Source organism: Acipenser ruthenus, chromosome 2 (genome assembly GCF_902713425.1).
Source record: "Acipenser ruthenus chromosome 2, fAciRut3.2 maternal haplotype, whole genome shotgun sequence".
In the NCBI taxonomy this organism is placed as follows: domain Eukaryota; kingdom Metazoa; phylum Chordata; class Actinopteri; order Acipenseriformes; family Acipenseridae; genus Acipenser; species Acipenser ruthenus.
Genome location: NC_081190.1, coordinates 45081239 through 45106053, shown reverse-complemented (window position 1 = coordinate 45106053; position 24815 = coordinate 45081239). Strand labels below are relative to the sequence as shown.

The window sequence follows — 24815 nt, the reverse complement described above, 5'->3', positions numbered from 1 at the left end:
TTAGTGTACTGAAGAGTGGCTGTAGGGCAAACCGTACAGCTACCACGCGGTGGGGAACACACAGCAGTGGAAGATTATAGAGGGCTGCAGCACAGACTCCACCTACACACACGGTCTAGCCAGGCAAGACCGAGGCTACAATACACGCGTGGCCAACGCCAACGGCGCGCATCCAAATTATATATATATATATATATATATATATATATATATATATATATATATAACAAATATATAATATATACAAAACCCAAAAAACACACAATTAATATTAGAATAATATACTAATAAAGAAAAGACAAAGACCACGAGGTTAAACAAAAACGCGATGCCGAAGCAAAGCGTGAAAGGATATATAAAGTAATATATAAAATATATATACACAATTATATAACCAATTTAACCAATAATAAATGCAACTGAAATAAACTCGGAGAAGGGGAAAAAAACAGCTTCTCAAGCCTAAGCTCAATGAGTACAGACAGTTACAGGCTCTAGTACCTACCGCTACCGATGCTGAAGACAAAAGAGGAAGGGTCTCCGCGCGCTGCGTGTAGTAAGCTCCCAGGGGGGCGGGCTTACACGGCAGCTTGTGCGGAGGCCTATCGGCAGCTTTGCTATAAAGCTCAGCCAATCGCTACTGCCTGACGGCAATATCCCATACCTTGATGGTTATTTTCGACTTGAAAGGGAACTTTAGTTACAAAGTATAACAGAAGATCCTTTAGGTTCTTTTTATTCACATAACAGATCTAAAAATGTAGGAACAATGCAACCAAGAAAATCAAACGGATACATTTTAGCAAATGTTTGGTTATTGTAAATTTCCAATAGCAACACCTAGTTTCAAACGGTACTGATATAATAAAACAACAATTCCATTCACTTGTTAACAGGTAGCAATATTTCAAGCCGTTAAACAAAGTTCACATGAATGAGGTCGTGTATTAAAGTGCAAATGCAACAACGCTGCTACCCAGCAATAAAGTGGAGATACACAATCAAAGACATGGTAAAACTGTCATAATAAAACAATAACACCACGGTACAAAATTACAAATACCCACACCACACACACACACACACACACAATGTCCGTGCAGGGGAGGGAACACACACACAGAGAGCGAGAGAGAAACCAGCATTGCAATATAGCCTATCCCGTGCACTTCTTAAACTCCAGTCGACTACCAGATAGGCGAAAAACACTCTGGCCGTTCGCGCTCATTATTCGACACCGGCATACCATCAGCCCAATACTTATTGTACTGGATCCCCCATATACGTGTCCATTTCCGCCTCTCTCACTCATTGTTCCTCGCTCCAAACACTGCGTTCCCACTCCGGCACAGACATACAAACCCCACGATGTCCATCCCATTTGTAAACATGTGCTATTTATATTCAGGTGCGTAAATTGATCAATAATTCAATTACTAGGTGCTCAACAGGGCAAACACAGGGAAGTGGGTTGAGAAGCCAACATATCGTGATACAAATCAATTGTCAAGAAGTGTCAGACAACACAAAGCGTGCACTAATCAAATCAATAAAATAAATTTATAAAAATAATAACATACAAGTGTAAAATCAATTTGAACACTGCATTCTTGACCCTGTTACACATATATGGGGCATCAGAAGACGTCCCCCCATGTGTTCTGCATTGGTTATAATGGGCTACATTTTGGGGTGCTTCTGCTCGTGGGGTACAGCTTGCTTACTAAACTCTTTAGTGTTTTTGCAAAGAGGGGGTGATAACATATCTAGAGATACCTCGATATTTAGTGAGCAAGGCGTCGAAGGGGGGTAAATGGGGCATCAAAAGACGTGCCCCATGCGTTCTGTATTGGTTATAATGGGTTACATTTTGGGGTGCTGCTGCTCGTGGGGTACGGCTTTCTCACTAAAATCGTTGGTGTTTTTGCAAAGAGGAGTCGATAACCTATCTAGGGATACCTAGATATTTGGTGAGCAAGGCGTCTAAGGGGGTAAATGGTGCAAAACAAGCGAGTAGTATAGGGTACCGCTATGCTGCTGATACAGACGTGTTATTAATATTCGTTTTTTGTTTTTTTTTTTAAAGAAGGAGCGATTATTTTTTAAATAGTAGCAATATATTAATTGAGCGATATGTGTAAATGCGTTAAAACACACAGAAAAAAGACACACTGCTTTATCAACTATACCGGAAGGAACCTAGAATAAGTAACCAACTTCCAGGTGGTGATGGCATGTTGGTGTCGTTCAGTTGTACATAGCATGTGAAAGATTTCTAGGGGTGTGCCTGGTTTGATTTACAGTTACCATAAAAAAATGTCCTAACAGTTAAGAATAAACTCCAGCTCTTATTATAAACTAGAAGGAAATGAGTTACAGTATAGTGGTGTTATAGCTGAAATATAAACAACTATAAACTTGTTATATTCAGATTTAATCGATACTCACTTTCACTGTGTCATTTTGAAATTTGATATGTGATAATCTAACCTTGTTTGTGTAATAGTATCATTAGTTAGAACTCGTAGGCAGGAGGAGTCCAACGTCCTCTCTTGATAAGCTGTCGTCACCCACACGCAAAAGGGGTTTCTTGAATTGCAGCTTGGCATTGGTATATACGATTTATTATCTCCACTTCTAGCATTGTCAAACTGCTTTCAAGATGACAAGCTGCAACGAGTCTGTTATACTTGTCACCAAGGTGTTTAAGGGGACATTTGTCCACTCCACACACACTTCTCCGCTGGAAATTCTGGAAAATATTATTTTGGGAGTTAGTGAAGATGGAAAGGTGAGTTTCAGTGTTGAGGTGATTATTCTCCAAATTACTAATGAACGATTTACATCACGTTTTAATGACTGGCTTCACAGACACCAATTATCAAATGTAATGTAAAGTAATAGACGATTAGTGCTCATTTTTGTATGTGAAACCAGGCGTAAATGTTCTGTCATGTTTTAACAGAATTGAATTAGGCTACCGAATTAACCTGATATCAGCAATGAAATAATGCGGTAACATTATGAATGGATTTTTAAAAATGTATTTATTTTCGATACCTGGGGAATGGGGATTCAGCTTTTATAAATCTGACAGGGTAAAAAAAATGTGTGTATGTATGTGTGTGTGTGTGTGTGTGTGTGTGTGTGTGTGTGTGTGTATATATATATATATATATATATATATATATATAATTGAGAAGGAGAACAGACTAGTAAGAAACGATTTGGGAGATTGTGAGTTGCAAAAGCAAATCTGTACCATAATATTTTATTGGTAAGAACCCCTTAGTTTTAGATACTGTAACCAAGTGCATTTCAAGAATAAATCCTACCTAAATGGTTTAAATATAATAAATTAGTAAGCAACCGAATCACCTCCCCCCCCCAAAAAAAACTAGGGGTGTACCGATAAGGATTTTCTGGGCCAGTACCGATAACCGATGATGACCCAACCATATCAGCCGATACCGATCCAATACCGATATAAGAAGTAATAGTGCAAGTCATTTCAAAATACTGAAGTAAATTTATAAAACGTTTGAATTTATAAAACGTGCACACTTTTATTTTTGCCTTACTGCTTCTAGATACATTTGGAAGCAAAAATCCACACACATATGAACTTCTAAACTTCTACTTTTAAAATAAATGCAGAAAAAATGGCCAAATCAAAACACTTTTGCCTTCAAGATGAACAGGCTTTAAATCTAGATTAAGGTGTTACAATTACAAAATAAAAACAGTGTATACTAGTAGAAGCGTTGTCATCACAAAAACAACAGCAATAGCAACAATAGATAGATAGATAGATAGACTAGCCAATTTAACGTTTTAGTAAAGTAATATAAATATTTATATATCTGTATCCGATTTACATTCTTGCCTCCATCATACACTAGCTTACTCATATATTTAGCATAAATAAGTGAGTGGAAGGTTTTTCTTAACAAATAGTAGCATTTCTGCTTTTTCACAATTACATTAGCCTGTTCCTCTTCTTGAACACAATATGCGAAGCTGCACTGAACAGCTGTTCACTGTCAGCGCTACTGCAGGAGGCAGACAGAAACTTCCGTGCAGATTCAGCTAGAATGGGAAAACAATCCTTGTTGGTCTCCCAGTATTTTAGCTTATCTCCACTTATCTGAAGTATGGGCTCGCCCATGTAGCTTTGTTTCTGAAGCATAACACTACTGTTTATAGCATCAGTTACTACCCAACCAGTACTTTTGTCCAATATCTCATCGTACATCGAACACAGGTTGTGGCTGGGTTTTGTAGTGCCGTCATCTGCTTCCTTTGGTTTTCGAAGCAGGCTCCGTTGAGGTCTGTTCCGTTTCATTCCCCTTGGCTTGCATGTGTGTCACCAGCATTTGTGTAGCCAGCAACTTTTTGTCATTACCAGTGAAGTACCTGTCCTTGTATCTTGGGTCCAGCAGGGTTGCAACACAGTAGAGAGGTTCTGTTTCAATTTTCTCAAAGTGTGTTTCCAAGGCTTCCAGCAAAGTGTGTTTCATAGTCTTTACTCCTTGGTCTGAATCTGAAACTTTGCTCAAAAACCTTTGTAACCTCAGAAGCAGAGACCAAGGATGAACTCAGTTCACGAGTTCTTCAAATTGGAGGTCCCCGGTTCAAATCCCACCTCAGCCACTGACTCACTGTGTGACCCTGAGCGAGTCACTTACCTCCTTGTGCTCTGTCTTTCGGGTGAGACGTAATTGTAAGTGACTCTGCAGCTTATGCATAGTTCACACACCCTAGTCTATGTAAGTCGCCTTGGATAAAGGCGTCTGCTAAATAAACAAATAAACAAACTATCACTATTTTTTCCATCATCCCCCACTGCTGTACAGCGAGAGTTGTGGGGATTTCATGGTCAGCAGCATATTCTCCAAGCACACGCTTCTGCTCCCAAAGGCTTTGCAGCATGTAGTAAGTGCTGTTCCATCTTGTCTGTACGTCCTGCTGTAACCTCTTCGAAGGCATTCTGAGCAACGCCTGCACCCTTTGAAGACGAGAATACGCCAACGGAGAGTGTTTAAAGTACCCAACAATTTTTCGTGACACTGCCAGTAAATCAGACACACTGCGCTGTGATAAAAGTCCTTCGTTCACAACAAGCTGGAGTGTATGTGCTACACAAGGTAAACTTGGTAAACTGGACTCTTGCATTGCCTTTGCTATGTTTCTTGCATTATCCCTGATAACGGCATGAACTTTTTCCTTCCGAATTTTCCATGCTGTAAACATATTTTCAAATGCTATTGAAATAGCCTCAGCTGTATGGGAAGTGCTGAACTCCTGTGCCTGTAGTACTGCCTTACGTAAATTGAAATTCACATCTATCCATTGTGCAGTTAAACTCAGCATTGACATTGGCGACACATCAGAGCTCCAAATATCCGTCGTAAAGCTCAGTGCTAATACATGATCATCTTCAACCGGTGTCTGTATTTGTTTTAAAACAACACTGTAGAGCTCAGGAAGTGCAGTCTCGGACATAAACTTTCTACTGGGCAGTGTGTAGCGAGGCTCCAGGCATTCAATGAGACGGCGAAATCCAGTATCTTGTACAACAGAAAATGGCTGATCATCCAGAGCTATACATTCCATTAAACGGTTTGTAATTTCTTTAGCCCTGGCATCCCCACCTCCAAATTTTTGTGTACGTTTAAGTGTTTCATGTAGTGACAGTTGCTTCGGCGCAGCTCTTTCCTCCCCTTCTTTCTTTTCCGTAGCCTTTAAGTAGTTCTTGTATTCAGGGACATGGCGCGTCTTGAGGTGATGAATTAAGTTTGTTGTGTTGAAATCTTTACTGCTGTTGCCACCACGTGAAATATTTGCACCACATAGCTTGCAATCAGCTGTTTTGGAGTTCTTTACAGGCACTTTAAAAAAATTCAAAACTGTACTCCTTAATTTAGACTTACAACTGACAGAGAGCGCACCTTACACACTATAGTGGATATATTCTTGTCTCACGGTTTATACGTCACCACATAAATATCAGTAAACATTATTGGGCTGATAATGTTATTTCCCTTTATCGGTGCCGATCCGATAACCAACCGATGTATCGATGCACACGTAAAAAAACCCCTGCTTCTTAAAATAAGCCATGTCTATGAGGAATGGGTTTTAACCGATAAAACCCGATAAAACACCCCCGATACAAAAAAATTAAATCAGTGAATAGCCAATAAACACCAGAAAACACCTTAAAAACTGTTGAAATGGCTAATCTATTCAGATTGACGTTACCCTTTTCACATATAAAAAAATAAAACCTACTACAAAAATGATAATAAATACATTTCCCTGTGCTGTTGGGCAATGTCCCGCCTTCCTGTCCACCCCTGTGCAATGTATTGTTTGTATATGTGTATTATGCTTTATTTCGTGTATTTATGGTGTGAAGGATGGTCAGGCTATAATAAGAGGAAGGAGTACCAGGGACGTGGGGAAACTGGTATTTCGCTCTCCTATAAAAGAGAACCACAACAACAAAACTTCAGTTCCCAAAAGCCTGAGCGCAGTAAGAGATCAGGTGACCTGGTAGCAGGGGAAATGGACGATAAAAAGGACCCCCGGAGTGTACAAGTGCGGGTATAGGAGCGTGTAGCAAGGACGCAACTGGGTTGCTGTGAGACTTTCGAAAAGTAGAAGAGAATAAGGTATTACAGGCGAGTAGTACTGTTTTATTGTTTTGTCAGACCTACGTTTGGTCAAAAGAGATAACATGTTAAAGAACCGTGTGTGATGTGAAAAGGATTGCGTGGAGCACTACAAACCGCTGTGAAGTAAAGGATTACTAGGAGCAATAGAAAACGTCGTGAGCACTACATCCTGGATAGCCGCACCCAAGAGATAAACAGCATTTAAACTACCCTCTGTTTCGTTGAAGTGAAAAAAAAGTTTGCACTGCTGAGTGAAACCTGCTTACACTAGTCAACTGGATCAGGGCTAACTTAACATTGACTGTTATGAGTGTATCAGTACAACCGAGTGGAATTACAAGCTGCACTGTCCGCCGTGACAACGGATTTAAAAAACTGCGGGATGAAGTAATAAATGAAACACCCAGCCTGGGGAAAGTGTGATTTAAAATATCTGGTCGTAAAAACCAGAACTATGGGACAGGGTTATAAGTTACTGGTGATAATACCGAGCAGGTGAAGACGCATTGTATATTTACAGGGGAAGGTAGTACCCGGGTCTCTGAATATTTGCATAACCCTGTGCGTATGTCTAGCCAGGGCTTTACATATAGAGAGCGAGTGCTGTGTGTGAAACAGATGCCTGAAAGTTACCGTGTTAACGACTGTTTTATTATTTTTCTTGAACAAACACACAGAAGCTAAAGTGTTTAAGGGCTGTTTTATTATTTGGTTTGGAACAAACACTTAGAAACGAAAGTGTCATTGTTTGGTTTTGAAGAAACCCACGGAAGCCAACACAATGTAGTTTGTTTAGTAATCTGTGAACACACCAGGCTGGCTGTTAAAAAGCACTGCTCCAGGGACAGAGTGGTCCACAGTCAGTCACTCCTTAAGCAAGGGGAAAATTAAAGAACCTGGAGAAGCAGACAAAGGATTACAAATTGATAATACACTGAGGGTTGCCAAAACGTGGACACTGTCTATACTTACCTGTGGGGCTGCAACTGCGACCGGTGTCCACCAGAGGGCAACTGAGAATACCTACCTGTGTTCCTGCACTGTTCTGGGGAACAGTGCCACCTGCACGCCCCACTTGAGATTCCCCGAGGTATACTGAAGAAATATACCAGAGTCTACCGCACTCAGTATTCCAAACGTGAAGTGACTGTTTTTTTACCTGCAAGAAGGTTAGCTTCTGCAGGGCTAGATCGGGAAAATAAAACAGTTCAGTTAGTGCCCAGAGGGCAGGTTTTCTTTTGTTTATTTTTGTTTTTCATTATTCATGTTTAAATATAAATAAACTTACCAGTTTATTATAGTGCCTTCGTCCTGTGCGCTCTCTCCGACTGTCAATTTTGGCTTCCACACCAAACAAATAATTTACTTATGGTTTTAGAAGTGGGATCCTCAAACTGAAGCAACACAACGCTACAGTACCCAAAAATACTAGTTTGGAGAGACATAACCAAACGGGGAAACATAACCGACACCGACGCCTTTGCCTGTGCGCTAGTGAATGCGATGGCAGCACAGCAAGACAGCACTCAGAAGAGTTGCAACAGGCAGCTATCCTAGTACAACAGGAGACCAACCGTCAGTACGAAACGTTACTCAAAAAAGCCAGAGAGGAGCGACTGGCTATTATGAGGAACCTGGAGCACAGAAATGGAAAAACCCCTACCCACAGCAATATCCGGTCCACCCAGGTCCTGAATAAAATGACCGGGGTGGATGACATCAAAGCATTTCTGCTCACGTTTGAGAGGACTGCCAGCTGAGAAGAATGGACCAGGGACAAATGGGCATGGATACTCACTCCCTTCTTGACAGGAGATGCACAAAAAGCCTACCATGGTCTACTACTGAGCGACGCGAAGGATTATGACAAGTTGAAGGCCGATCCTGGCCAGAGCCGGGGTGACTACAGCCGTGCAAGCTCAAAAGTATCATGCGTGGACCTTCAACCCATCGATAGCCTCTTGCTCCCAGATGTTCGACCTCATCTGGCTGGTGCCAGACGTGAACAATGGATATCGTGTTGTCAAACTAATAGTGATGGATCGCTACATGAGGGCCATGCCAGGGCCTTTGAGGAAGTGGATCGGCCAGAATGACCCCTCCAATATAAACGACGCTGTGTCATCAACTTGCCGCAGATGACTTGGCCCGAGCTCCTCCGAGCACCCCTGGTCATTGGAGACCCAAGACCTCACCAGAATTGAATAAGGGACCAATTCCAGAAAGAGGGGTCGAAGAGTGGGCTAGACCCGTGAAGGGACAATTTATAAACCGGGAACCGAGTAGCTTTAGATACTGAGTGGGCCCGATAGACCACTCTCAATACAAATGCTACAACTGTTTAAAGATGGGACACATCGCAAAAAAATGCCCTGAACATTCGGAACTCATGCAATGTGACATCGGGATGAGTTCCTTTTGTGGTAGCATAGTGGTAGCTGGGGTGGCAGAGGGCAGAACTCCTTATTTGGCTGGGGTACAGGTGAACAGGATACAGACCAAAGCTTTCATTGATTCGAGAAGCACCATTACATTGATAACGCCCGAATATAGCGATGTCGATAAATTGGACTACAATCGACGGACGGGGATTCCCTGCATCCATGGGGACACCAAATACTACCTTACCACACTCGCAACATTGACCTACCGGGGTGTAGCTCATGACATAAGGGTAGGTGTGGTCCCCAGGTTGCCCCACCAGGTAATTCTCGGCCGAGATTTTCCAGGTTTCTCAACACTGGTCCAAATTAGCGGGGAATTGGATAAACCCCTTTCTAAAGAAACGGCCCAAATGGGACCACCTGAGAGCTTGGTCACGGTATTCCCTTTCGCTGATCACGACTTACCGGACGTAGAACCGAGTCGAAAACCCAAGAAGACACTCCAGCAAAGGTGCCTGGACAGGGAAATGGGAGGCCCAGTGGAAACAGGTCTAGTAGGGGATTCGGGGAAACAGGCACAGAAAGGGATAGGTGTCCATGGTAATGACCGGGAGATAGTAAATGAGACAAGGGAAAGTTCCACTACTTTAGAGCCTGAAGGTATGAGTGAAACATGGCATAACAGCTTCCTTCCTGTGAGTGAGAATTTTGCCAGGGAACAACAGCAGGTTACCTCATTAATGCATGTGCGGTCTAGAGTGGTATCAATTGATGGTATACCTGTAGAAGGTGTAGTGGTTAATCCCCGGGAACATTTTCTGGTAAAAAATGATCTGTTATACCGAGGGACTCTGATTAATGGGAACCCCATAGAACAATTGCTAGTGCCTCTCCCATTTAGGAACCAAGTTCTGAAATTAGCGCATAATCACTTGTTTGGGACCCATCTGGCGGCCGACAAAACATTAGACCGCATAGTACAACGGTTTTACTGGATAGGGATACGAAAAACCGTCAAGAACTTTTGTAAGTCCTGCCCCACATGCCAGCGGACTAGCCCTTGTCCCCACTTACGAGCCCCACTAAAACTCATGCCCATTATTGACGTTCCATTTGAACGTATTGCCATGGACTGTGGGCCCCTTGTCCAGGTCAGCCCGTGGACATGAGTATGTGTTGGTGATATTAGATTATGCTACATGATATCCCGAGGCAATCCCACTGAGGAACATGGCCTCCAAAACCGTGGCTAAAGAGCTAGTCCAAGTCTTTTTGAGGGTAGGGATTCCGAGAGAAATACTTACCGACCAGGGAACTCCTTTTATTAATCGGTTGATACAAGATTTATGCACCACCCTTCATATTAAACTGATTTGAACATCAGTTTACCACCCACAGACTGATGGTCTTGTGGAACGATTTAACAAAACACTTAATGCTCAGGAAGGTAATAGGAAAGGATGGGAAAGATTGTGCTCTCCTGTTATCTTATTTAATGTTTGCAATGCATGAGGTACCACAGGCTTCCACAGGGTTCTCACCATTCTAACTCCTATATGGATGTCAGCCCCAAGGAATTCTGGTCATCGCCAAGGAAACTTGGGAGTGCCAGCCTTCCCGAGGCAGGAATGTGGTCAGTTATATTATACAAATGCAAGACCAAATTGAGAGAGTTACTCCCATCGTGAGGGAACATTTAGAGAAAGCACAAAATAGACAAGCCTTCCATTATAATAAGATAGCGAGAGTGCGTGTGTTTAATCCAGGGGACCAAGTTATGGTTCTAGTGCCGAACCTGACCAGTAAATTATTTACTCAATGCCAGGGCCCCTATGAGATAATTGAGGCCGTCGGGACAGTGAATTATAAGGTCCACCATCCGGGCCGAAAATGCAAATATACCATGTTAACTTACCCTGGGTAGATCGTGACCCTTCCCCAGAAACTAGTGTAACCACCCCCTCATGTACGCTGGCAGAGAAGACCGACACCGGGAAGGTGAAAACTATAAACATAGGCCCGGACCTAAATAGTCAACAGAGAGACGAAGTCAAACAACTAGTAGCCAATAATCAAGACGTTTTCTCTAATCTTCCAGGTCGCACGTCCGGTATCGAGCATGACATTTCGACTCCTCCAGGTGTCCGGGTGAGAGTATGACCATATCGTCTACCCGAGGCAAAGAAGGCAGACGTTATTCATGAAGTAGAACATATGTTAAAACTTGATGTCATTTAGGAATCCTCCAGCCCCTGGAACAGTCCCATTGTTATGGTAGCCAAACCCAACTGGAGCTGGAGGTTCTGCAATGACTTCCGTCAGCTAAATCTGGTTTCGAAATTTGATTCATATCCCATGCCATGAGTAGACGAGTTAATCGAGCAACTAGGGAAAGCGAAGTACCTGACCACACTAGACCTCACCAAAGGATATTGGCAGATTCCTCTAACGCCAAGCTCAAAAGAGAATTTCGACTCCCATAGGCCTGTTAAAATATACAGTGATGCCCTTTGGATTGCACTGAGCCCCTGCATCATTCCAAAGGCTCATGGATAAAGTGTTAAGACCCCGCAGTAGTTATGCATCAACGTACATCGATGATATTGTGATCTTCTCTGAAGACTGGGAGGAACATTTGCCTAGAGTCAGCAAGGTGTTGCAGGCTCTCCGAGGGGCAGGACTCACTGTGAACCCAGAGAAATGCTACATAGGTCTAACAGAGGCTAAATATCTGGGCTACATAGTAGGAGGAGGAACCATAAGACCTCAACTATGTAAAATGGAGGCGTTAAAATCAAGGCCGATTCCTGTCTACAAGAAACAGGACAGGGCGTTTCTTGGGTTGGCAGGCTACTATCGCCGATTTGTGCCAGTTTTCGGCAATAGCAGCCCCATTGACAGACCTGACAAGGAAGTCAGCGTCAAATAAAGTGAAATGGTCAGAGGCAGCCAACCAGGCATTTTTAAAGATAATTGAGATATTGTGTAGCGGTCCCATAATAAAAGTACCAGATTTTTCAAAACGTTTCATTGTGCAGACAGATGCTTCAGAGGTGGGCGTGGGAGCGGTCCTCTCCCAAATATTTGATGGCGAAGAACATCCAGTAATGTACCTTAGCCATAAATTAATACCTAGAGAATCCAGATATGCTGTTTTAGAAAAGGAATGTTTAGCCGTAAAATGGGCAGTCGAAAGACTAAAATACTATCTGTTGGGCCGAGAATTCACCTTGGTCACCGATCATTCACCATTAAAATGGATGAAGGAGAATAAGGAAAAAAACGCCAAAGTGACCAGGAGGTTCTTGGCCCTACAACAATACAAATTCACAATAGAACATAGAAGTGGGTCAAAAAATGCAAACGCAGATGGGTTATCGAGGGTACATTGCTGGGGTAAAAAGGTCGCTCGACCTGATAGGTTTGAGCTGAGGGAGAGGATGTGTGAAGAATGGTCAGGCTATAATAAGAGGGAGTACCAGGGACATGGGGAAACTGGTATTTCCCCCTTCTATAAAAGAAAACCTAAACAACAAAACTTCAGTTCCCAAAAGCCTGAGCGCAGTAAGAGATCAGGTGACCTGGTAGCAGGGGAAATAGATGATAAAAAGGACCCCCAGAGTGTACAAGTGTGGGTATAGGAGTGTGTAGCAAGGACGCAACTGGGTTGCTGTGAGTCCTTCGAAAAGTAGAAGAGAATAAGGTATTACAGGTGAGTAGTACTGTTTTATTGTTTTGTCAGACCTACGTTTGGTCAAAAGAGATAACGTGTTAAAGAACCGTGTGTGACGTGAAAAGGATTGCGTGGAGCAATACAAAATGCTGTAAAAGGATTACTAGGAGCAATACAAAACGCCGTGAGTACTACATCCTGGATAGCTGCACCCAAGAGGTAAACAGCATTTAAACTACCCTCTGTTTCGTTGACGTGAAAAGAAAGTTTGCACTGCTGAGTGAAACCTGCTTACACTAGTGAACTGGATCAGGGCTAACTTAACATTGACTGTTATGAGTGTATCGGTACAACCGAGTGGAATTACAAGCTGCACTGTCCGCCATGACAATGGATTTAAAAAGCTGCGGGATGAAGTAATAAATGAAACGCCCAGTCTGGGGAAAGTGTGATTTAAAATATCCTGTGGTCGTAAAAACCATAACTACGGGATAGGGTTATAAGTTACTGGTGAAAATACAGAGCAGGTGAAGACGCATTGTATATTTACAGGGGAAGGTAGTACCCGGGTCTCTGAATATTTGCATAACCCTGTGCGTATGTCTAGCCAGGGCTTTACATATAGAGAGCGAGTGCTGTGTGTGAAACAGATGCCTGAAAGTTACCGTGTTAACGACTGTTTTATTATTTGTCTTGAACAAACACACAGAAGCTAAAGTGTTTAAGGGCTGTTTTATTATTTGGTTTGGAACAAACACTTAGAAACGAAAGTGTTATTGTTTGGTTTTGAAGAAACCCACAGAAGCCAACACGTTGTAGTTTGTTTAGTAATCTGTGAACACACCAGGCTGGCTGTTAAAAAGCACCGCTCCATGGACAGAGTGGTCCACAGTCAGTCACTCCTTAAGCAAGGGGAAAGTTAAAGAACCTGGAGAAGCAAACAAAGGATTACAAATTGTTAATACATTGAGGGTTGCCAAAACGTGGACGCTGTTTATACTTACCTTACTGTTTATACTTACCAGAGGGCAACTGTGAATACCTACCTGTGTTCCTGCAATGTTCTGGGGAACAGTGCCACCTGCTCACCCCATTTGAGATTTCCTTGAGGTATACTGAAGAAATATACCAGAGTCTACCGCACTCACTAATCTAAACACAAAGTGACGGGGTTTTTTTTTACCTCTAAGAAGGTTAGCTTCTGCAGGGCTAGATAGGGAAAAGAAAACAGTTCAGTTAGTGCCCAGAGGGCAGGTTTTCTTTTGTTTATTTTTGTTTTTCATTATTCATGTTTAAATATAAATAAACTTACCAGTTTATTTTATTGCTTTCGTCCTGTGTGCTCTCTCCGACTTTCAATTTGGCTTCCACACCAAACAAATAGTTTACAATGGTTTATAAATATAGCGGTGTAGCCAAATGTTTTGTATTGTTTAGTAGCGTGGATGGGAAGCCCCATCTACAGTAATTAAAAACCTTGTGCAGAAGGTGACCATCTCCCGAGTTTAATTTAGTTGTGTAATTGTTGCTAATCGGGAGATGGTCACCTTCTGCATAAGGTTTTTAATTTAAAGCCTGCAGCTCTCTGCACTCCGGGTGGGTGTTCAAGAGGAGGAACGGGAGCGAGAGAGGAGCTTAAAAGTACAATTAAATATACAGGTTCAGTGACAGCATTTGCCAAGCCTGACCTGTATTGTTTTGTTTTGTGTTTGAGATTGTGTTTTGTTTAGAACTTTATTTTCGCACTGTGAGCAGTATTTGTTTTTTTAAATACCTTTATTTTATTTGTGTTTGTTATTTAAATAAATGGAGCCACAGCGCCTTTGCACTGCAGTATTTTTGAGTTTGGTTTCTTCCTGCATTCTGGCTTGACGTCACCACTTAGCCATCCTGTCACACACCCCAACTACTGAGTGACAGCACATTCCTACATTTCTATTGAAGACTCCGCTTGCGAGATTTAAAACGAGGCTTGTTAGCAGGATTTAAATCTGTATTACAGTTAAGACACGGAGGATTTAAAACAGAATTGTGGCGAAATGTACAAAAATGCCTAAACACAAAAACCCCAGAAGAATGTGCCTGTGACCATAGGGATTTTGTTGTGGAAGACAGCAAAGGAAAGAAGGTACAACTTAAGTGTGCAAGTACCGTCGAGTTACGATACATATTTTGACACACACACACACACACACACACACACACAAAAAAAAAGCTTAAGCATTTTGGAAAGTAACTGAAAACACTAATTTCATACAGTATATGAAAAATGAAAGCCCTGGAAAAAAAAAAAACGATTTACATAAAACTCGAAAATAGCTAAAAATAAGCACCAAAAAATACAATTAATAAAACCCGAAAAACAGAACCCCTAATTATATTGTAGCGAAATAGGTTAACACAGGCAGGTGCATCACACAGGGCGAGGCAATCCACATACAGGCGGAGTGCGGGCATGAACCCGGGACCTCTTGCACTAAAACATAGCTCCGATACCGCTGTACAAAAGAGCCGGCTCCTTTGCAAGGAGCGTATATCGGGCTTATGTCTTTGTGTGTGATTATGTCACCTACCAGCCCTGCTGCCGCCTTCCCCCTCGCACGCTACACTATGTAAATTTTCGGCCCCTGTGCAACTTCGGAACCCAGCGTTCCGGGTGGTTTTATCAATAAAACTATTTTTGGAATGGAATGGGCATTTAAAGATTGGTTCTGACAGTTTTCTTCAATAGTATTATGTCAGATGTATCACTTTCTTCATATGTGCAACTTCTGAACCCAGTATTTTGGACTGTTTTATACTTCACCCCTTTGGAATGGCTATAGTTAAAGGTTGGTTCGGACGGGTTTCTCATCTATTTGTATTATATTGTAACTGCACGTGCAGGGCTTCGTGCTCCTGCATGCACAATGCACGGAGGCGGTGCAAGGCAGCCGCTTGGGATCGCTCCTTGGACTCTGTAGGGATTGCAACAGTCAGGCTCCATAGACAACCATTAGTGGAACTTTTCACCCCTTGCCATGGGATCCAAGGGATTCATGGGGCAGAGGGGTTCACCTGGACTGAAACGGGATGGGGGCTGTGAGCGGGTAAATGTATTACGTTGTTGCAAAGTTGTTGGTAGGCTAAGGGCTAATTCACGGTAGCCTGCGAGCTCCTCGGGGCAGTGGGCAGCAGTGTTTATGCAGTGTGATTTGTTGTACAGCTGTCAAGAGTCATCTGTACCGAATAAAATAATGGCCATTCTGGAACTGAATCATCTTGTCTCGTCTGTTCTATTCCTTCTTCTTCCTGAATAGCTGATACGCTACAATATGTATAATTTTGTCATCTTTGCACCTTTGGAACAGTCTGTTCCTGGTCTTTTTTTGTGTTAAAAAAATGGTTCTGGGCCAGAACGGGTTAATGACAGCATAACTTTCTTCCTTGTTTTTAATGTGGTTTTATTAATTCAAATGCTGTTACGTCACATTCAGGGTTTTACCCCAACTCTGTTTAGGAATGCACATTAAGCAGGAGGTGCCCGGAGAAGCCCAGGGAAGCCCAGAGGTGCCTGAGCTGTACTAGCATGTCGACCGCCCAATAAACTCATGACAAAATGTCATTATATAGTGAAAAGTAATGTTTATATCCATGGAATGCTCTTATGTAGCATGATAAGTACAATTATATACACAGCTAAAACACCCGGTCGTTCAAATATAGTCCAGTGCACCTCCAGTTACCTCCGGTCACCTAAAGCCCCAAGGGAACCGGAGATAGACCAGACACGCCCGGGGTGTTTTAGCTGTGTTTATTGTTGTCGTTGTTGTTATTGTTATTATTCACTGTTGTATCAGGAAACATAGACAAAGAAAGTATGTAGTGCTTTCTTTAATAGCAAACCAGCAACCAAACTAACAGCTTCAACTTCCTCCACCCTGCTGCTCAGTCAGTAGGCTTTTTTGTATATTATTATTATTATTATTATTATTATTATTATTATTATTATTATTATTATTATTATTATTATTATAAGTGTTAATAATAACAGCAAAAGTTTCCTGGGGGAGTCTGTCCATCCTGTTGCTTCTTCTCCTCCACCCAACAATGCTGCTTGCCTTCTCCCCTAGCCTCCGCTGAACTTGCCAACTCAGCCCCACTGATCCCACTCCCAACTTCAGACAACATGTGTTGCTGAGGATTCAAAAATTCTCTGAAACAGCCTAATAAATATCCTTTAGAAGTTTGGAAGAGTCATAAATTGATAAGAAAGACAGATGGGTTGTTTTGTTAGCTATTTCTTTAGCTATTTGTTAACTTATTCTACTGTAAAAAAGATCATTTATTGGACAGGGAATCTGTCAGTGCCTTGAAACAATCCAGTGCATTGTTTTGTTCTATTCTTTATTGTTCTGAAGTTCACTCTGTGCTTTCAGATTGTGTTTATTGAAGATTCTTCTGAGCAGGAGAATCTTGCCAAGAGATGGGGATTCGAAAATACAGACATCACACATCTCAAAGACTGGTCAGTAATTTTTTTCAGTTTAGAGTAATTTGTGTGTTAAAAGACATTTCACGTATATATATGTTGTAATAGTAAAGACAACTAATTTTATTCCAAATGAAAAATGAAGTTGATCACTTTCTTTAAATATAAGATGAGTGTATAAAAATAAGTTTCTGATTAGTGTGCTACCAAACCTGTCTCTGCAGCTGTTAGACAAGTAAGAGTTTGAAAATTATACTAAAGAATTGTCGTAGTGGAGACCTGATTCTACATTTAATTTCATTATGTAGCACCTCAATTTAAAGCACTTGTATAAAATTAGCTGTGCACGAATGACACTTGACTTGTGTGTGTGTATGTGTGTATATATATATATATATATATATATATATATATATATATATATATATATATATATACACAGTCAGCACTCACATATGCAACCCTATAAAATCTTTACTTCAGTGATGGTTAAACGCGTGTGACGCACATCTGTTTATTTCCTCTGATTTGACATGTATATAGGTGTGCACGTTGTAACCTGTCCCCTCCCACCCAAACAGCCCAGCACACACACACACTTTGTACGGAAAGAAAAAATATGACTTGGGTTTTCAGGAACTGTACAGGGAGATGTATATTGTAGCACGTATTTTTCTTTTCTTTGGCACTGTTGCGGTTTTATTTCTTATTTTTTTCTTATATTTGACATATCACAAGAGCTGGATCATGATAATGGTAGATCATTCATGGAAGAATTTGATTCAGCAGGGTCAAGGCAGGATATTTAGCAGTCTGTCTCGAATGTTAAACTATCTGAAGACGGTCCTCCTGTTAGTTTCGTTTTTCATCCAGACATCCAGTCTTTCATTGATTCTTTCATTGAAATTTGTTAGCGCACGAGTTGGGGAATAACGCAGCAGTAAAAGACAAATGCTTGTCTGTTTTTTCAGGGAACACAATAAAGAAACAATGTCAGAAAATACATAGCTGAAAGGAGTGCTTTAAAATAAGTAGTCTTCCAATTAGATGTACTGTAGTTGGTTTTGTTGGTACAGTACTATATAACAGAAGTATTTTAATTCAGAACCATATGATTCTGAAAATCACTTGCCAAAATACAACATGTGGACTGTAATACAGTACGTACTTTTAAATTCAGTACGTACTGTACTAGCATTATGTAAAATTCCCCATTAACAACCCAACAGCAAAATTAAATCAAAGTGTTATCCATACACAGCACTGCGTAAAACATAAAAGGCAATGCAGTTTCTAGAATTAAAACAGTATCCAAAGTCAGTATTCAAAATTGCAAAATACAGTGATCGATAAGGCCCTACCAGTTCATTTGCAAATGAAAATGCAAAAAACAACTAAAGATCAGTTTAAAAAAAAATGTATTGCAGTATCTAAAACTGTCTAATGATTAACTTTTATATTACTGTGCCTTGTCTCGTTCGCTTTGTTGTTGGAGGAAGCGCTGTGTCCCATAAAAACGGGGAAAGAACCGCATACTGTGACAGTTAAACAAGTACATTGTGACACTGAGATGGACTTTGTACCAGAAAACTGGTGACCGAGTCAGAAACTGCATGTGATGGGTAAATGCATTAATTTATTACATACTGTATATATAATGGTGTGACAGGCTGGCTGGGCGGTGACGTCAGGCAGAGGCAGGAACTAAAAATACTGACACCAAACTGCAGTTTTAAACAGAAAAAGATGTGGCGGCGCCGTTTTATTCAAATAATATAAAATAAAATAAATATTTTTAACACAAAACAAAGTGCTCACAGAGCGAAAATAAATATTGAAACAAAACAAGTCTCGAACACAAAATAACACGATCAGGCTGGGCAATAGCCTTCACTGATCCTTTGAGTTATTCTTTTAAGTTTCGTTTTCTCTCGCTCCTCTCGCTCTCTTGCTCCTGACACACCCACCTTGAGTGCAGCGAGCTGCAGGCTTTTACGGAGGTGACCATCTCCCGATTAGCAACAAATCAATCACTCAATTAACTCGGGAGATGGCCACCTTCTGCACAAGGTTTTTAAATTATTTCTGGCAGAGGACGAGCACCAATCTCGCCTCTGCCAGGACACGTTTTAAAAATAAACAAAACAATAACAAACACGGTGCACGCCGTCATTAACACAATGATAATAATACAAAATAAATACAAATACAAAATAAACTGCACAGGGGCAGAGGGGGAAACCCTGTTCTAAAAATAAACAAAATACAGTTAAACAGCAGGGCTCTCTACCACCCTTCTACAAATGGGGATTGATTTTATTCTTAATACAAGTGCAATAAAATGTGACTGACGTGTATCTGGGTAACGGATGACTGTATTATATATATATATATATATATATATATATATATATATATATATATATATATTTTTTTTTTTTTTTTTTCTTTGTTGCAGGGAATTTTTCATTCCAGGTATGGTTGATACTCATATCCATGCATCCCAGTACAGCTATATGGGAACAGGTCTTGACATGTCCCTTCTACCGTGGTTAAACACGTACACATTCCCAGCTGAACTGAAGTACAAAAAAACTGAGTTTGCGGAAGAGGTCTACAACAAAGTTGTGGTAAGCATTTTTGTAAATCTGTTTCCTTTGTTACCAAATAGTTGATTCATTTTGTGTATGATGATGTATATATTAGGGCAGCAGTGTGGAGTAGTGGTTAGGGGCTCTGGACTCAGCCCCTACCAGAGGGTCGTGGGTTCAATCCCAGGTGGGGGGGCCACTGCTGCTGTACCCTTGAGCAAGGTACTTTACCTAGATTGCTCCAGTAAAAACCCAACTGTATAAATGGGTAATTGTATGTAAAAATAATGTGGTATCTTGAAACAATTGTACGTCGCCCTGGATAAGGGCGTCTTCTAAGAAATAAATAATAATAATAATAATAATAATAATAATAATAATAATAATAATAATAATAATAATGTATGTAAAAATAAAACCACAAGTTTCTCTGAGACACATGTTTGTAGGCAACACCCATCACTCTAATATATTTCATCACAAACAATTGCTGTTTCAGTACTTCTTTTTTATGAAGCTTGTTATGACATCCTGTTTTATACCAGCTCTGGTCTCATGGGTAATTATAATAAATAAAGAACTAACAACTTTTCTATACTTTAGAAAAGAACACTGAAAAATGGCACAACTACTGCATGCTACTTTGCAACGATTCACACAGATTCTACTTTGTTACTTGGAGAAATTGCAGGTAGGTAGCTGCAGTGTCAAATACTATTTAAGTCTGTTTACTGTGTTCTTCTAAAGTCTGGCATCCTGTGGTCACTGCTGTGTCTGTGCTTAGTTTCTAATTCCCTACAGGTTTCACCTGTTTTCAGTCAAGTACAGACATGAGTGTAACTGGATGTGGGTCGTTACTGATTATTAATTATTATTTATTTCTTAGCAGCTGCCCTTATCTAGGGCGGCTTCCAATTGTTACAAGATATCACATTATTTTAACATACAATCACATTATTTTTACATACAACTACCCATTTATACAGTTGGGTTTTTACTGGAGCAATCTAGGTAAAGTACCTTGCTCAAGGGTACAGCAGCAGTGTCCCCTACCTGGGATTGAACCCACGAACCTCCGGTCAAGAGTCCAGAGCCCTAACCACTACTCCACACTTCTGCCCGAGTCAGACACCGAGAATTGGGTGTAAACATGCCGCACAGGCGCATATATTTAATAAAAACACAGATGCTGCCATGAAGGTACTAGAAATGGTAGCCCTTGTGTTAGATTTAATAAAGAAAACAAATGAAAACAAAGCTAAAAATAAAAGTTTGCAACACAAGGCAAGCTAAAGTCTTATTAAAAGAGAAATCCCGCACCAGGAACCTACACTACAAAACCCTCTCTATATAGTGGTTGGGATCCACATCCCTTAAACTAACCTACTGCTGTTGCTTCCCAGACTCTCAGCAACGCCGGGTATTTACAACGTCCTGGCTAAGCAGACCCTTCACAGACACTGTTGTGCCTTAATTTAGAAAGTGACATGAAACAGAGTTAAATCTACTGGCAATTTAAGCAAAATAAAAACAAATAAACCTAATACAAAAATATAACAAAGTCAGCAGTTTATAACAATTCATAAACTTTAATGGTGCTGCAGAGACCATTTAATCTTGACTCAAATGTATTATTTTTACAGCACATACTTTGACAGAACTGGGCATGATCGATGGTGTCATTTTTTCCAGATAAGATTGGACAACGGGCTTTTGTGGGAAAAGTGTGTATGGATATTAATAATACTGTGGAGGAGTACAAAGAAACCACAGAAGAATCTGTTGAGGAAACTAAAAGGTAAATCTAGGACCTGCTGCAGCAGGAAAGCTTCCATCATTTTAGGCACAGACTGAGAGAAAATTATATGTACTGTAAGTACTGTAAGTATTGTATGTACACACGTTGGACAACAAATTAGTCATAACACCATCAACAGAGCAACCATGTGGAGCCAGGACACCACTGTTTCCAAGTCTGTTGCAACACAGTTTCCTCATAGCTGATTTTGTACCCTGAATATGCCTGCTGCATAATTTAGCATTTGCATCACAATGTAATGGTTTGACAAGATGTTATTAAATACACTGCAGTATACAGGGAACATATTGGCATGTATGTGTTTCAATTAAGTCTGTGACATTGGACATTTATCTAAAACCTTGCTTATTGCACAGCTCAGTAGAACACTGGTATCTATTCAACTGATCTAAACAACAGCAACTGTGACATACCTTATTGTAACTATTTTGTTCATCACTTGCAGATTTATTTCAACACTTTTACAAAGAAAGGTAGGTTTTTCCTAAAGTTAAGAAACCCATGCTTGCCAAATGAAACTGGAAACAAATCACTTTTTGTTTGGTTGCAGTGTGTCATCTTGATGAACAATTTCTGAAATAAATCTTAAAACAAAATTATAAAGGGTTTAAATGAGTAATACGAAATTATTGAAATGAAATGCAAAAACATGCAAGGAACCAAAATATCTTCAACAGACTGCCAATGAGAGATAAAAATACATTTTAAAACCTTAAATATACAGTTAGATGAGAGTTTAATATCTATTAGATGTTGTAAACTGATAGTGGGTTTAATAAGCTACATAACTACATTAGTAATTACATTTTCAATTACAAGAAGCATTAACAACCTCCAAAAAAATTCATTTTATAAATACATATGTAATGAAGTAGCAATTGCACTGTTACTGTACAAGTACAGTATATCTATAAATGTTTGCCTTTCTGCGGGATTCTGCCTTCTCTGTACTACACTATTAGTCCCGGCAGGCGCCCCGTGAATTATAGTTAAATAAAATGTTAGCAGTAATTGCTTGTTAGCCTGTACCAACAGCTGCGCACTGATTCCCTTTCCAGTATCCGCAGGTGAAACCCATCATAACACCACGATTTGTGCTGTCTTGCTCCGACAAGCTGTTAAAAGATCTAGGTTTGATTGCAAAAAATAATGATCTGCACATTCAGGTATGTTAAGTAGATTCATTAACTGATGACAATGTTTCTGTTTTATTATTTTAGTTTTGTCTCCTTACATCTACCTAGCTATGTACAGTATGTATGAATACATTGTAATTACTACCCCTGTTCTTTATTATGGGCATGACCATCTTATTGTCTTTATATTTTGTTGTACAGGGGGACCAATGCTTAAATGTGTTAAGCAGCTTTAAGACATCTTGAGATAGGAGGTTTTGACATTTAGGCAATAATATGGAATATTTATATTATATTAACACAAAACACCAAATGCAATTAAATACAGGTAGTGGACAAAAAAATGGAAACACCAATGTATAGTCACTTATGGTGTCCCGCTCTGTGGAGTTCTCGGCGGACAGTTTTTGATGAAACTGGCTGCTCGTGCCCCAGGTTGAAATTTGCAGTCAATTGATCTGCAGTTGCTCGCCTGTTATGCCTTGCACTTCGAATTAATGCACGGATATCACGATCCTGGAGTATGCGCTTCCACCCACTGTTGCCCATTGCTGATGATGTCTTTCCCTCGGAGTTCCATGCCGACATCATCTTACACACCTTTGTTCATGAAACATCAGCAAGTTGAGCTGTCTTGGTCACTGAAGCTCCTGCCAAACGCGCCCCAACAATCACCCCTCTTTCAAAGTCACTGAGGTCTCCTCTTGCAGCCATGCTAGCCATAATTATAGGCAACCAGGCCTGTCCAGCATTTTTATACATGACCCTAAGCATGTTGGGATGTTATTTGCTTAATTAACGCATGAGCCACACCTGTGTGGAAGCCCTTGCTTTCAATATACTTGGTGTCCCTCATTTACCCAGGTGTTTCCATTTTTTGTCCACTACCTGTATGTTTTAGGTGCTTTTATATATATGTGAAATAACTGTTAGTGGTCTTTAGCTGCAGACTGTAGTTTTATTTCTTTATGGGAAAGATACAATAATAAATACAGCGCTTATGACCGACAATACTTCTCTTTATAGAAGGACACTTTTTTGCATTAGCGAAAGTGTCATAATCTCCTGTGCTGACATTCCTGTGCTGTGTTTTTGGATTAAAGCCACCAATATGTGTTTAATAAACAATGCTGCATAGAAACTGTAATGCAATGAAGTTCTATACATGTGAATTTTAGATATTTGATTGTATTTTACTTAGAGCCACATAAGTGAAAACACAGAGGAGGTGCAAATTGTAAAGAAAATGTTTCCCGACTACAAGTCTTACACAGATGTGTATAACAAATGCAACCTTCTGACCAATAAGGTAAGCAGATTAAAGCACCATCTAAAATGTGGTTCCCTTTCTCTCCCCCTGTTTTGCATGGTGTTTTTTCTGGGTTTTTTTTTGTAATTCTCTATTGCTGTAAGTTATTATTTACCAGACATTTTCACTTGACACCTATTACTACTACTCTTCGATTATGTAATATTAGCTTGGTTAATATAGTCCTAGTCACAATATTACTTTGGTGAAAGATTAGTGTTAATATGGATCTATGAAACCAGCTCTCAATGTCCTTATTAAACAGGTAATATTTTCCAAAAAGTAAATCTATTGAGTTTAATTAAATAATTAAACCTTTTACCAATAAAAATAAAGTACATTTTTCTGTCTAATGTAAGCGTGGAAAAATGGGCAATAAAATCCCCACCCCCCCATTGTTCTCGAAATTTTTTTCCAGTTCTTTTTAAAATATCAATATCTTCACAGACTGTGATGGCACATGGCTGCCATCTCACCGATAAAGAACTGGACATTTTCAACCAGAGAGGGGCTGCAATCTCTCATTGCCCTAATTCAAACCTCTCGTGAGTATTACTCTCATTGTTAATTTAAACTTGTTACATCTTCAAACAGAAGTCCATTAAAGAATCTCGTTGGGCAGGTTTGTGTGAGTCACATCGTCTTTGTACCTGTACTAACAGATAACTTTTAATGTATGCCTTATGATGTAAATATTCAAAGAAAAAAAGGTCATATAAAACACTGTCAGAAATGTTTAACATTATTGTTTC

At 40.3% G+C, this 24815-nt stretch overlaps 1 protein-coding gene across 1 annotated transcript in view; it reads left to right on the top strand.

Annotated features, from left to right (window-relative positions):
• Window positions 1-2610: 2610 nt before the first annotated feature.
• The window catches only part of LOC117408960 (guanine deaminase-like), a 36712-nt gene continuing 14507 nt past the window's right edge, over window positions 2611-24815 (top strand). The window contains exons 1-9 of the mRNA XM_034014431.3: window positions 2611-2791; window positions 17156-17244; window positions 19667-19838; window positions 20403-20490; window positions 21492-21597; window positions 22064-22091; window positions 22677-22784; window positions 23956-24063; window positions 24511-24608. Of these exons, the coding sequence (XP_033870322.1) occupies window positions 2663-2791; window positions 17156-17244; window positions 19667-19838; window positions 20403-20490; window positions 21492-21597; window positions 22064-22091; window positions 22677-22784; window positions 23956-24063; window positions 24511-24608 (926 nt within the window). The 5' untranslated portion in view covers window positions 2611-2662. The remainder of the gene's footprint in view (window positions 2792-17155; window positions 17245-19666; window positions 19839-20402; window positions 20491-21491; window positions 21598-22063; window positions 22092-22676; window positions 22785-23955; window positions 24064-24510; window positions 24609-24815) is intronic.